Source organism: Eretmochelys imbricata, chromosome 4, assembly GCF_965152235.1.
Source record: "Eretmochelys imbricata isolate rEreImb1 chromosome 4, rEreImb1.hap1, whole genome shotgun sequence".
Classification (NCBI taxonomy): domain Eukaryota; kingdom Metazoa; phylum Chordata; order Testudines; family Cheloniidae; genus Eretmochelys; species Eretmochelys imbricata.
The window spans coordinates 44,301,473-44,317,139 of NC_135575.1; the positions used below are offsets into that span (position 1 = coordinate 44,301,473).

Sequence of the window (15,667 nt, forward strand, 5' to 3'; positions counted from 1 at the left end):
CATTCATAAACCAGTCGGAGAACACATCAATCTCTCTGGTCACTTGATTAGAGACCTAAAAGTGACAATTCTTCAACAAAAAAACTTCAAAAACAGGCTCCAGTGAGAGACTGCTGAATTGGAATTAATTCGGAAACTGGATACAATTAACTTAGGCTTGAATAGAGCCTGGGAGTGGATGGGTCATTTCACAAAGTAAAACTATTTCCCCATGTTTATTCTCCCCCCTCCCCGCCCCCCATTTCCTCAGACGTTCTTGTCAACCGCTGGAAATGGCCCACCTTGATTATCACTACGAAAGGTTCCCCCCGCCCCCCGCTCTCCTGCTGGTATTAACTCATCTTAAGTGATCATGCTCCTTACAGTGTGTGTGGTAACATCCATTGTTTCATGTTCTCTGTGTATATAAATCTCCCCACTGTATTTTCCACTGAATGCATCCGATGAAGTGAGCTGTAGCTCACTAAAGCTTATGCTCAAATAAATTTGTTAGTCTATAAGGTGCCACAAGTACTCCTTTTATTTTTGCGGATACAGACTAACATGGCTGCTACTCTGAAACAGTTTATAACAAAAATTCTTCTTGTTAATCCCTAAATGCATGACCTTGTACTTTTCGCTATTAAATTTCATCCTATTACTATTACTCCAGTTTACAAGGTCATCCAGATCTTCCTGTAGGATATCCCGGTCCCTCTCTGTATTGGCAATACCTCCCAGCTTTATGTCATCCGCAAACTTTATTAGCACATTCCCGCTTTTTGTGACAAGGTCAGTAATAAAAAGATTGGTCCCAAAACCGATCCCTGAGGGACTCCACTAGTAACATCCTTCAAGCCTGACAGTTCACCTTTCAGTATGACCTGTTGTAGTCTCCCCTTTAACCAGATCCTTATCCACCTTTCAATTTTCATATTGAGCCCCATCTTTTCCAATGTAGCTAATAATTCCCCATGTGGGACCATATCAGATGCCTTACTGAAATTGAGGTAAATTAGATCCACTGCGTTTCCTTTGTCTAAAAAATCTGTTACCTTCTCAAAGAAGGAGATCAGGTTGGTTTGGCACGATCTACCTTTTGTAAAACCATTTTGTATTTTGTCCCAATTACCACTGACCTCAATATTCTTAACTACTTTCTCCTTCAAAATTTTTTTCAAGACCTTGCATACTACAGATGTCAAACTAACTGGCCTGTAGTTACCCAGATCACCTTTTTTCCTTTTCTTAAAAATAGGAACTATGTTAGCAATTCTCCAATCATACGGTACAACCCCTGAGTTTACAGATTCATTAAAAATTCTTGCTAATGGGCTTGCAATTTCATGTGCCAGTTCCTTTAACATTCTTGGATGAAGATTATCTGGGCCCTTGGATTCAGTCCCATTAAGCTGTTTGTGTTTTGCTTCTACCTCAGATATGGTAATATCTACCTCCATATCCTCATTCCCATTTATCATGCTACCATTATCCCTAAGCTCCTCATTAAAGACTGAGGCAAAGTATTTGTTTAGATATTGGGCCATGCCTAAATTATCCTTAGGTTTGAACGCCATCTTGTGGCAACTCAAGGAATAGAGTCCCGCCCCAACTTGGAAAACAATAAAAGTTCTGCTTCTAAAATATTGTGATTGTTTCAGGTTTTATGGTGAGACTGAATCAAGATTACGACAGATATTTGCTGAAGCCTCTCAATGGTACATTCATTTTCGATCGTTCTGATTTACATACATGTTCATGTGTGATACTAATTTTGACATTATTGTGTAAAGAAAAGCTTATGAAGTTCTCTGGATTGTAATATTTTCCCTGCAGAGGTATTTTAAATGTAGATAAGTTTTATTTATATACAGCTTGGCACAAAGGAGAGTAATGAAGTTCTAATCTACACATTTTGTGTTTTTGGTCACTTATTATAAGTGCAATGTCATTTAAGGAGGAGGTTGCATAGTATTCCAAACCAATTAGCGTGTGTCCTAAATAAAATATTAAATTCTCATCCTAGTTGGTGCTAGAACTCAAACCTCTCATTTGCAATAGAAAGGAACCCAAGCCAGATACATTGGATTCAGATCCAGAGTTCGTTTACTTTAGTTCCAAGGGTGTTAAGAAGCAAAGATTTAGTTTGGGCTGATTTCTAATTTCCGGTGGAAATGTTCTGCCGCCTGAGCCAAAAGAGAGACTCATCTTAAATCAGAGAAGCCCATCTTTTGTTTTACCCATGTTTCATCATAGAAACAGAATGGTAGAAAGTTGTCACTAACATTATTGAGCGGAAAAACAAAAACCTTGTTAAAATCTTACAGAATTTTAATATTGTGTTTTTTTTGAAAAACCTGTTGGCGTGGACATGAAAGTTGTGATTACTGTGGGCATGTAGTATGTACTCAAGTGCTTTTAATGGCTATCTGAACCATGTGTGACTGTACCTATAGGGCCAGATTCAGTACTAAAATATTCTCACTCAAGTTTAACCAATAGAATTGTAAACTAAATTAATTTGGAGGGCCAAATTCAACTGAGGACAGGAGCAAGAGAGAACCCAGCTTGACTTTTAGGTCCCAGTTTAAATTTGCAAGGACAGCACCTAGAAAAGCCATCTTTTTACTTGTAAACAGAATAAGGTCAGTATAGAATCTGAGACACAATAAACATGGAATCACACAATGCAATTATTTTACAGAGTCGTTTATTGGAGCAGAAACATACTTCAGGTCTGAAAGTTTCAGTCACCTAAGAGATTTGGATGCCCCTTAATTTTAATGGAATTGGGTGTCCATATCCGTTAGTTTTGAAAATCGAAGCCTAAATGTTTTAAATGCTACTGTGCACAATTAGCAGATAAGTTGCTTTTATTTATTTTTCTTTCAGTCGTCCATCAATTATATTTATTGATGAGCTGGATGCACTCTGTCCGAAGAGAGAAGGGGCTCAGAATGAAGTAGAAAAAAGAGTTGTAGCTTCATTACTAACGTTGATGGATGGCATTGGCTCAGTAAGTAAAGTATATTGGTACAATTAGTGTATTAAGGGGAAGAATTGAATAAACTGCATTAGGTTTTGTAGCACAGTCAGGCCAGCATAAGATGAATCAGAAGAAACTTTTAGACTGCAATCTAATATCCTTATTGGATTTAAAGGAAGAGAAGACGTGTGTCCCTTACTAACTATAGACCGGGTTAATACTAATAAGTGATTTCCTTCAGTAAATTACATTTATTTTAACAGAGTACAGCACCATATTGTTGTGACACTTCATATAAATTAAATCTCATTTTATATATATATGTGTGTATTTTGACATTCAGAGGCATTTTTGAACTGCAAAAGAAAAGACTATATAGCTTCTTCCATTTGCTTTTTGTCCTTCCCCATCTCACATTTATCTCCAAAAATCAGAGAAGTGGAAGACTTCAGAGGCATCTTTTTAGCAAGTCAAAACAGATACCAGATTATTTTGCAATTAAATGAAAATACTGTTGGTAGTGGTGGTGTTTTGTTTTTGGTCTGGCCTGGTTTGCTGAGGGATCCAAAATCCACATTAAGATACCCTTTCAGTTCCCACACTAAATTTTTTTAGGGCCTTATTCAAAGATCATTGAAGTCAAAGGAGTCTTGCCATTGACTCCAGTAAACTTCAGGTTGGGCCTATATAATCTATTAATTCCTGGTGTGCCACTGCCTAATCATCAACAGGATGGTAGGAGTGGGAGGTCTGCGTCTTTCTGCACAGAGTTAGAAGCAGTGTGTATAAAAAACTTGTGGATGTTAACTGCAAGTTTCCGTTAATCTCCTGCATAAAGCTTTGGCAGCTCAAATAGCCTTCTATATATGGCTATAGGGAGGGGATATTTCCTATTAGTGAAGAGTGATGGATCTTCTTTGTCAGGATAGAGTCTCTCTGGGGACACTCTGAACACCACACTTTCAAATCTGTCTCTTAACAAATAATAGCACTACTTAGCTCTTATATAGAGCTCTTCATCGATAGAACTGAAAACACTTTACAGAAGACAGTAAAACTCCTCACCCCCCCTTTTCAGATGGGGAAACTGAAGAATGGAAAGGTGGAGAGAGTTGAGTAAGGCCACTCGGCAGGATAATGGCTAAAACATAGGTCTTATGATTTCTAGTCCAATAACCTACTATTGCTACTGCATAGTGGTGCCCCCTGTATCATAGACTTGTAGACGTTAAGGTCAGAAGGGACCATCATGATCATGTAGTCTGACCTCCTGCACGTTGCCGGCCACAGAACTTGCCCACCCACTCTTGTAATAGACCCCATAATCTCTGGCTGAGTTACTGAATTACTCAAATCATAATTTAAAGACCTTCCCAGTCATCACTCTAGAACAAATGTTCTGACACATACCATTAAATCAGATCCTTTTCCAAGAGGAAGACCATTTTCATTGTCTGGAAATATGTAGTTAAATACAGAGTGAGCCCCACGTTTTTGGAGAGGGTAGCCTTTTCTTTTATAAGCCAGAAATCAAATCTCCGCCTTTTTGTCCCTGTTCCAAAATAGATCAGTGTGTTCTGGTTATCCTAAGGAGTAGTATCCTGCTGGAGGAAGACTGTCTCTCTCTCTCTCTCTGCATAATGGGCATGGAATACCTTGTAAAGAAATGAGTCTTTTCTCTTTTGTCTTGATTACTTCGTTCATGAATTTCTGCTCCTGCTCTCCCCATCACTGCCCTACTCCCCCTCCAAAAAAAGTGTCACCTTAGAAATTTTTTGATCACTTAAAAAAGAGGAAAATATTATTATTGTTAATGTAATATAGTTACCTTCTTGAAATACTTTAAGTTTCAGACTCTTAAATTTTTTTAGCTTTTAGTGCTTTAGCTTTTCTCATATTTCCAGAGAAAAATACTCTCATAATAAACATATAAGAATAAAAATACTTGAGGGGGTGGAGGTGCTTCTGGATTTTAATAAGTGAACCAGTTCATAAATTATAAATTCTCTTTGGAAACTCTGTTTGCTACTTTACATTGTGTGACAAAGTTCCTCCTCTACCTTGGTGGGTCTTGCACTTATTGGTGGATTTGCTTGCCTTGGAGCTTCACGGCAGCCCTCAGTTTGGCTGTTTTCGTGAACCCACAGTCCAAGTCAACTTCTCCTTGGTCTGACCAGGAGTTGGGAGGTTTGTGGGGAACCCAGGCCCGCACTCTACTCTGGGTTCCAGCCCAGGGGCCCTGTGGAATGCAGCTGTCTAGAGTGCCTCCTGGAACAGCTGTTTGACAGTGTCAATAGGGGTTGAGGCAATCAGGGAACAGAGAGCATGAAGGGGGCAGTCGGGGTGGATAGGGGGCTGGGGCCAGGCTGTTTGCGGAGGCACAGCCCTCCTTGCCCAGCCCTCCATACCATTTCACAACCCCGATGTGGCCCTCAGGCCAAAAAGTTTGCCCACCCCTGATCTAGAGGATTACTGGAACCCATTGTAGTCTATCATGTGTTGTCTGTTTAATGGGAACTACAGCTGGTCAGGATTTTTCTATTGCAATGATTTTCGAAAGGAAAATTCAGTTTTCTGCAAAATTCGAAATTTTTGTGGGAAATGTATTTATTTGGCCGTAATTTTTCAGTATTTCTGTAGGGAAAATCAAAATTTCTCTTTAAATTTTGGGACATTTTGATCTGTTGAACTGACCTGAAACAATTTTTTGGCGTCAGCTCAATTTTAAATTTCATTCCCTTATTCTAGTGAATTGCCCCATGGGGATTATAGTTCATATTCCCATGTTCTCCAATACGATTATATTGCTCAACGTGCAATACTGTCTTTCCTGGGACTCATCAGCATGGTGCTTCATGGTAGTTACATGTCTGGAGGTGCCTCATGGAAGATGTAATCTGGCCAGGGAGCCTGGCCCATAAGGAGGATGGAGGCATCAGGCTCCTGAACTGCAGCTGCCGTGAGGCAACGTGCTACAATGGGAGAATGCAGTTTAATGTTGAGCTGACTCAAAAAATATGTTTCATGTTAGTTCAGCAAACCCAAATAAAGCGTTTATTCATTTCTGAATTGAAAATTTTCAGAATTCTGCATCCTGCAAAAAATTAAGGTATTTCAACTTTTTCTCCCAATTTCGGACAAAAACAAATGTTGAAATATAGAAATTTCCTATGGAACTGAAATTCTTTTGCTCAGAGAACATTGCTATCCTCCCCAACTTGATACCAGGGGCTCAGTTCCTGTCCCAAAAGTTCCAGCACGTGATGTTTCCTCATCTGATGAGTTGGAAAGTGCCAGGCATGAATTCTTACTACTTAATCTTTTGGGGTTAGGAGTAGGCTTTAGTTTTGCTACCTGAACAAATGCATAATTCTTGTGAAAAATAGACAGTGGAGGTTGTCATTACTGTTGAAATATGTGTAAATTGTGAGGTCTTTAACACCATTTTAAAATCTAACTTGTTTTTCTGTTTGTCTCATTAGGAAGACAGTGCAGGGCAACTTTTGGTACTGGGTGCTACAAACCGTCTGCATGCACTTGATACAGCACTACGTAGACCTGGACGTTTTGATAAAGAGATAGAAATCGGGGTCCCCAATGCCCAGGACCGATTAGACATCCTCAGGAAACTTCTTAATAAGGTTCCTCATCTGTTGACAACAACAGAGTTGGTGCAGCTGGCTGATAGTGCACATGGCTATGTGGGAGCAGACTTGGCAGCCTTGTGCAAAGAAGCAGGTAAGGTATACTACTAGTCCCACTGTGAGTTCACTTACTCTAAAAATTCACCTGTCTGCAAATGGTACGCACAGTACATCCCACAGAATGACTTAAAACAATGAAATCTATTCTCTGTTTTCATATTTTTGTAAAGTTTTGTAACAAAATCCACAAAGGGCTTTAGAAAGTTAACAGATTATTGGGAAACTGGGAAACTTAAGCGGGTTGGTAATGGGATCTGGAGCCTTTTGCTTTCCTGCCAACAGTTTGACTCTAGCCCAGGCTGTTTGAGACCATGTGGTTGTTCTCAGCCCCTTTTTCACCACTGGCACTTCTGTTGTCTGGTCAAGGACTGAAGATTGAAATATTCTCTCTCCATTAAAGGGGAGCAGTACGAGGAATATTGGTCTGCTCCTTCCCTAGCCATATTGTACTATGGACAAATAGAATACCTTCAAGCTACCAGATCTGTAACAGGCACTTAAAATATTTTTTAAAATAATTTTTAAAAAAAGATGACTATGGGAATCTCCATGTCATCTTTAGCTTATTATATAAAAAGTCTCTCTCTTGTAGGGCCATTCTTATGTTGGATTCTATTCTGACCCATGCATCGTGAATGAAATTGTCTGTTAAGAGTGCAGAATTGTTATTATGGGGGATGATGCATGAACCGGAAAGATTTATACTTTGCCTCAGTCTTTAATAAGACTAAAGAGGATCTTAGGGATAATGGTAGCATGACAAATGGGAATGAGGATATGGAGGTAGACATTACCATATTTGAGGTAGAAGCGAAACTCAAACATCTTAATGGGATTAAATCGGGGGGTCCAGATAATCTTCATCTAAGAATATTAAAGGAATTGGCACATGAAATTGCAAGCCCATTAGCAAGAATTTTTAATGAATCTGTAAACTCAGGGGTTGTACTGTATGATTGGAGAATTGCTAACATAGTTCCTATTTTTAAGAAAGGGAAAAAAAGTGATCCGGGTAATTATAGGCCTGTTAGTTTGACATCTGTAGTATGCAAGATCTTGGAAAAAATTTTGAAGGAGTAGGTAGTTAAGGACATTGAAGTCAATGGTAATTGGGACAAAATACAACATAGTTTTACAAAAGGTAGATCGTGCCAAACCAACCTGATCTCCTTCTTTGAGAAAGTAACAGATTTTTTAGACAAAGGAAACGCAGTGGATCTAGTTTACCTAGATTTCAGTAAAGCGTTTGATACCATGCCACATTGGGAATTATTAGTTAAATTGGATAAGATGGGGATCAATAGGAAAATAGAAAGGTGGATAAGGAATTGGTTAAAGGGGAGACTACAGCGGGTCCTACTGAAAGGTGAACTGTCAGGCTGGAGGGAGGTTACCACTGGAGTTCCTCAAGGATCGGTTTTGGGACCAATCTTATTTCATCTGTTTATTACTGACCTCAGCACAAAAAGTGGGAGTGTGCTAATAAAGTTTACGGATGATACAAAGCTGGGAGGTATTACCAATTTAGAGAAGGACAGGGATATCCTACAGGAAGATCTGGATGACCTTGTAAACTGGAGTAATAGTAATAGGATGAAATTTAATAGCGAGAAGTGTAAGGTCATGCATTTAGGGATTAATAACAAGAATTTTAGTTATAAGCTAGGGACGCATCAATTAGAAGTAACGGAGGAGGAAAAGGACCTTGGAGTATTGGTTGATCATAGGATGACTATGAGCTGCCAATGTGATATGGCCGTGAAAAAAGCTAATGCGGTCTTGGGATGCATCAGGAGAGGTATTTCCAGTAGGGATAAGGAGGTTTTAGTACCGTTATACAAGGCACTAGTGAGACCTCACTTGGAATACTGTGTGCAGTTCTGGTCTCCCATGTTTAAGAGGGATGAATTCAGACTGGAAGAGGTACAGAGAAGGGCTACTAGGATGATCCAAGGAATGGAAGACTTGTCTTATGAAAGGAGACTCAAGGAGCTTGGCTTGTTTAGCCTAACTAAAAGAAGATTGAGGGGAGATATGATTGCTCTCTATAAATATATCAGAGGGATAAATACCGGAGAGGGAGAGGAACTATTTAAGCTCGGTACCAATGTGGACACAAGAACAAATGGATATAAACTGGCCACCAGGAAATTTAGACTAGAAATTAGACGAAGGTTTCTAACCATCAGAGGAGTGAAGTTTTGGAATAGCCTTCCAAGGGAAGCGGGGGGGGCAAAAGATCTATCTGGCTTTAAGATTAAACTCGATAAGTTTATGGAGGAGATGGTATGATGGGATAAGATGGTTTTGGTAATTAAATATTCATGGTAAATAGGCCCAATGGCCTGTGATGGGATATTAGATGGGGTGGGATCCGAGTTACCCAGGAAAGAATTCTCTGTAGTGTCTGGCTGGTGAATCTTGCCCATATGCTCAGGGTTTAGCTGATCGCCATATTTGGGGTCGGGAAGGAATTTTCCTCCAGGGCAGATTGGAAGAGGCCCTGGAGGTTTTTCGCCTTCCGTGCCCCATGCTACAGAGGGTCACTTGCTGGAGGATTCTCTGCTCCTTGAAGTCTTTAAACTACGATTTGAGGACTTCAATAGCACAGATATAGGTGTGAGGGTTTTTGCAGGAGTGGGTGGGTAAAATTCTATGGCCTGCGCTGTGCAGGAAGTCAGACTAGATGATCATAATGGTCCCTTCTGACCTAAATATCTGTGAATCTATACTTGATAATCAGAGTTTACAGGGCTGTCTGTCAAATATTTATCCGTTGATTTGTGTACAGATTAAATGAAGAAGATAAATATGGACCTTTGGTGTCATTTTAACAGAGTCGCTTTGCAGGCTGTAACCACACTTCCCTAGCTTGCAACTTAATCATTCTTTCTTGTTAAAACACACAAAAAACCCCACCATTTCCCCCCCTGTTCTGATTTGAAAAATCTCAGTCTGAGACCCCCTTCCCCATTTTCCTCCCTCCTCCCCCCCGGTGGACGTTGAGGTCCACATTTCCAAGGTGTTTCAACCCAGTCTCTACTTGTGCACATTCAACTTTTCTCTGTGACCTTGGGCACTTATTTAATGCCTCTTTAAAATGGCAGGTATCTTAGTTATTATGCAGACCTCTATGCTTTTGTTGTGGTTTGTATTATAGTAGTAATACAAACAAGACTGGGTGCCCAACTGTGCTAGACCCTGTACAAACATACAGTGAGAGACCATTCCTGGCCTGAAGAGCTTATGGTTTAAGTAGACAAGATAGACAAAGGATAGGAGGAGAAACTGGGGTGCAGTGACTTGCCCAAGGTTCCACAGCAAGTTAGTGGTAGATTTCTGGAATAGAACCCAAATGTCCGGACTCCCAGTAACAGTAAATTTCACATGGTGCACTGTTTTCTGTGTCTCGCTTATGTTGTTAGAATATGATTCTCAGGATTACAGAACAAATAGAAACAATTTACCAATTTTTTTGTAAAAATAAACGTTGAATTTCTGTTATAATAATATTTGTAAATTGTTATCCTGGAGTGACCTCTGCTGGAGGAAGATGCAGTCCTGCCTTTGAAGCTGTGTGCAGGCTAGTTTGTATTTTTCCTCCTCAAAGAATTTAAAAAAAAAAAGGAATGACTTTTTGGGTTAGAGACTTACAGGAAAGGAATTTAAATACCTTATGTATATATAGAACAGCAATATCTGTTTTTCCTGATGATTAATTTTTTGATTTTTGAATGTCTACTTTGCAAAGAAAAGTCATTAGGTATCTTTCTGCAGCTTGTAAAATATATGGCATATTCATCACACATACATAAAAGTGAGAGATGGAAAAGATATGCCTAGTATATAGTATATAGCCCACTCTGTTACCTGTGAAGACTTCTTCTGGTACATTTTGTAATGTTTTCTTTTGCTTTATTTTGAAGTCCCAAGCAATGGGCTTGCCCCACTTCCCTTAGGAGACTATTCCACAGCCTAGTACATCTCACTGTCCAGGAGTGTTTCCTGCTATTCAGCCTAAGTTTTTATAGGTTAGTGTTATCCCATTATTTCTTGTTATGTCCCTGTATAACACATTAACTCTCCTTCCTTGGTGTTTACACACTTCAGATGTTTGTAGGCTGTTATCATATCACCCCCATCACCTCATTCATTACTTAACCAAACTATAAATATTTAGCTCATTTTAATCTTTTCTCATAAATAAGTCCTTCCAGCCTCCTGATAACTTTTGTTGTTGTTCTCTGAACTCCCTCCAATTTGTCAAAAACCTTTTTGGTAATGTGGTGCTCAAAATTGAACTCAATATTTTGTGTATATTACAGCACAAAAAGCTGCATAAACATGTAGTTAAAATTGCTTAATACATTCCTAAATAATCCAAACAGTTAAAAATCAGAGAATCCTCAGTTAAGGTTCTTTCACAATTTTAGAAATAACTGCTACTTTCAGTCAATACCCTTGCATATGAGTACAAATAAAAAATGGGAATTCACATGACTACCTTAATTCTGACAACAAAAAATATAAATTCAATTTATGGTATATCGTGGTAGTAGTATTTATTTGTATTGAGATATTACCTAGAGGCTCCCGTAGAGAATCAGCGTCCCAGTGTTCTAGGCACTTTACACATACATTTACGATGGAAAGACAGTTCCTGCCCTGAAAATCTTACATCTAAATATATTTATGTGCTTACAACAAGTTTAAGCTGTTTCTCGAGAATTCTTCATTCTTAACAATTATATTGAAAACTTACATAATTTTATATGTATGCTACTTTCATTAGCAGAAGGTAATCTGTGTATGATATGGTAACCCAGTGCAATTGTAGGCCAAGCTGTTCAACTGCACGTATAGTTAAGGTTGCCTATGACATTTCATTATATGCCAGGTTTTTCTAATGGCTTGTTTATATGGAGGCACTCAGGAAAATTAATCCAAATTAACTAAAAGTGTGCATGAAAAGTGGACTAGTTAAAATGCATTAAACTTCTCTGTGGACACTGTCGTTTAGAATTAAAGTGGCCTTAATTCAGTTTACTTCAATTCACTTGAATTATGAGATATTTAAACATAATATATTTTGGGTTCTTTTTATTTGCTCTTCTGATTTTTGACCCTTTCAGATACATGGGGGACACATTTTCAAGCTTTGCATCCAAGAGGGCTAGAAACGTACTTTCGTTTTTAAAAATGAAGCCTGAGGTTATCACTAATCTCCAAAGTGGATTGATTTTAAATCAAGGTGATTTATATCATGATTCAAATCTCCAAGTTGAAAGATTCAACCGAAACTGATAACTGAAATACACATGGAAAAGTTTATTTAAATAATTTTTCTAAAGAAAGGAGCATTCTCATTGGTTAAGAGAACCATTAAAACACGTTGATTTATAACTAAATGGAGCCTTTACACTAAATTAGATACATCTTTTTGCTGTTGAGGAGGGTACACTATAACTACGTGTATTTAAGTGATTTTAATATTTTCAGATTCTTATTATTATAAATGTTTTAATATATTAGGAAATGGTGAATGATATATAGCTTATTTACTAGATAATTAACTTTTTGCTCATGATTTGTGTCAATCTGCGTTAGGATGGTGCCTGGAATTTAATTAAACACACACAACAACATATAACATTTATTTGTATTAAACAAAACAAGCCCTTAATGCAGTACATGACCTGTTGTGCCATATTTATAAAGTGTGACCTCAAAAGTTAGATATTTTTCCTCTGATTCTTTCTAAAAGCAGCCTTTAAATCAGTTTTTGAGAGAAGCTCATGGATTCAGCATATTTATTTTTTATTTAAATGTTTAAAGAGATAAGTTTAGGCCTTAACATATTTTGGATTAAAATCTGATTTTTTTCTTAATTTTTCAGGTTTATTTTTAAAAAGAAAAACGTCTTATTAACAAAATTTTAAAAAATCCCATTTAAATTAAAAACTGATTTTGTTTTTGTTTTTCACAAAAATTGACTTGTATTCATCCCTGCTCCATGTTATAGGGAAAAACACCAAATACCGTGAGGCTCACAGTAAAATCATGTGAGGTGGCAACACTACTAACCTGTTGTTGAGTAACTCTGCGCTTTTCAGCCCTGATTGCTGAGCAAGGCCCATGTTAGGAGGAGGCAGGCAAGTATTATTCATCCATTTTACAAATAAGGTAACTAAGGGCTTGTCTACGCTGTGCCGCTGTGTGGACTATGGGGATTTGAATCGCAGAGTACACCAAAATTTTGCTCTTTAGCTGCCTCATGCGGATGTTGATGGCGCGAACTAAAAGATATATGGTTTGCGTTAACATAGTCTTCTTTCAAACAGGACTATATTAATGTGCACTAGCTACCTTTTTAGTTTGTGCCAGCAATGCCCACATGGGGAAGTTAGAGTACAACATTTTGGCGCACTCTGCAATTCACACCACACTGTAGTCTGCGCTGCAGCACAGTGTAGCTATCCTGAGAGGTTGCATAAGCTAACTTTTTGGCAAAGCTGGAACTAGAATGGGGTCTTATAACATGGCAAGTCTCATTCACTTAGGTCAGGCAAGTGGCCTTTCATAATAAATATGTCGGATCTATGTGCTTGGTTGTGTTATCTGTAATCACTAGACACTCCCCGCACCCCACCGCACACCTGTTAAGAGCGAGAAAGAGAACCCAGGATTCCTCATTCACAGTGTTCCTCTGTGGCAGTGGTTTTCAACCACTATATTTGCCTATATTTCCAAAGGGGTCTGCATCTCCATTCAAAATTTTTTAGGGGTCCACAAATTGAAAACCACTGCTATACTGTCTAGCAATTAGCTGTGTAAGCCATGGGCAAAGTATGTGTTGCACCCTCCTGTAATGGCTGATTCATTTATAGTAAACAGTTAATACTGGAAAGACTTGCATTTACTTTAATTGTTATTGGATCAGGCCCTATGGCTTCAGGCTTGAAAGGAGCTTCAAATGGCAAATCCCCATGGACTTCAGTGGGGAGCTCTGTGTTGTTTCAGGGGTCTATCTGCTCAGAGCTCTTGGGAGGATCTGAGCCTAATTCTGAACCCAGTTAACAAAGCCATGGTTTGGGGGCTAGAGGAGGTTTCTCGTGTCCTAAATTGCTTAGTGGACTACCTTTTCAGCATGAACAGCTGTGTTCTGAAGTGTTTCATCTCAAACAGACATGCTGTTTAGAAGATAGGTTGTGACACATCCTTGCATATAGTGTCTGTTTGTATTCCCCTGGGCTCATGCTGCCACTCTAATTAATTGGCCACACAGCCTTTTATTAATTCTCTAAAAAATTTATAATGGTTTAAATTAACAACAAAGATAAGCACTGCACTTTTTTGGAAAACATGAAATGTTAATTATGTAGCAGGGACATGAATGATATAAACTGTGCTGAATGTTAGAAGATGCTTAGCAACAAAGGTTTCCAAATATAGCAATTTATTATAAACTTATCCTTCTATGGTTGCCTGTAGCATTTCAACAGGGTGAATATAAATATAGCTTGATTTCTTCAAGAAGTGGATTCAGTCACATTGTTTACAGTGAAAGGAAGTATTTGCTTTGTAATTTTTAGAATTTATCTTGAACATCCTTGTTCGTTACACATAATTTCAGTGTGCTGATATAAAACACTTGGACCCTGATTAGATAGTATCATCAAGAAAGGAAGAACAAATGCCCTTGTTTAAACAGTGGGCTTCTTGCAATAACATCTAATTGGTTGCAGTAACTTCCACTGTAACTCTGAGCCTTTTCTGAGGTAGAAGCACTAATTTTGTTTTACATCTGAAAGATTTATAAGTTTGGCAGTTTCTTTAATGTAACTGCACAGCACAGACAAGTGTCACTTCGCTTTGTGAAGTTGCGGGGGTTGTATTGGCTCACTTAAATTGAACTTGGCTGCTATTTCCTGAAATGTTGTAGAAATAAGATTCTCAGTGATGTAACTCACATAGCTCTACTGAAGCCAGTTGAGTTTCCAAGCAGCTGAGGAGGCAGCCTTTCATCTTTTAAATAAAACACAGTTTTCAGAATAATTTAGTTTAGGAACCATAGTGCTCAGTTCTCTCATCTATTCTTTAAATTTCAGTGAACAATTCACTTAATGCAGAATCTCTAGTATTTAATTTACAATCGCAAAATGAGCATGCAAGTTGCATTATTTGAGGGGTCTGTCTTTAGCATGGTTTGCCAGGCCCATGAAACTTTTAGCTGTTAAATCCTTGCATCACCGTCTGCTAGCCCAAACTCTGACTTGTGTCCCATCTAACTTCCTTCATCCCCGCCAAAAGAACCCGGCTCTTGTCTGTCATGCTCATATCCTCTCTACGTTAGGGTGAACAAACAATACAATTTCAGTTTTTACAAATAAATAGAAAAATCCTATGCCTCTGAGACCAAGGAGTATCCCTGTTTACAGGATCTTTGTTTTGTCTTGGCTTTTGTAACTTGATCAGGCTGTCTGTCTGAAGGAGCTGCTGGCCTGTTGAGCTGATGAAATTGACAGCAGGCTGAGTGAGCCTCCCTATATGCACTACAGGGACAATCCCCAGATTTGTCATACTACAATACTGCCACCATGACCTCCATGAGGCTTCCCAGTGAACATCCTCCTTGAACCAAGCCTCCTTCACACGCAAGCCCTATTTATTGTATTTTTTTTTTTTTTTTTTAAATTTCCTGCTGTTGCCGATGCAAGGTCAACTCCACTGGTGTTAGCCGCACCTGGTGCCCTCATGTAGACAAATCATTGGATACCAACTCTGTTTTCAACACCATGTTGATTAGACCCGCTCTTGAGCAGCTTGAGTCTGAGGAGCTACTCCTTTGCTTCCACTTTAGCTCTGCAATCTTGCGGCTAGGTGTTGCACCAACCATTTTACAGGTGGTGTCGGACTGTATTGGAGTCCCTTTTGGAGCACATCAGTGCCATCTGGTGCTCTGCTTGGAGAAGTTATGGTAAAAATGGCAGTGTGGTTC

The 15,667-nt window shown here is 38.7% G+C and overlaps 1 protein-coding gene across 3 annotated transcripts in view; it reads left to right on the plus strand.

Annotated features, from left to right (window-relative positions):
• The window catches only part of AFG2A (AAA ATPase AFG2A), a 302,070-nt gene that overhangs the window by 14,805 nt on the left and 271,598 nt on the right, over positions 1-15,667 (plus strand). For all 3 annotated transcript variants that reach the window (XM_077815195.1, XM_077815196.1, XM_077815197.1), the window contains exons 7-9: positions 1,641-1,697; positions 2,872-2,995; positions 6,448-6,703. In XM_077815195.1, the coding sequence (XP_077671321.1) occupies positions 1,641-1,697; positions 2,872-2,995; positions 6,448-6,703 (437 nt within the window). The remainder of the gene's footprint in view (positions 1-1,640; positions 1,698-2,871; positions 2,996-6,447; positions 6,704-15,667) is intronic.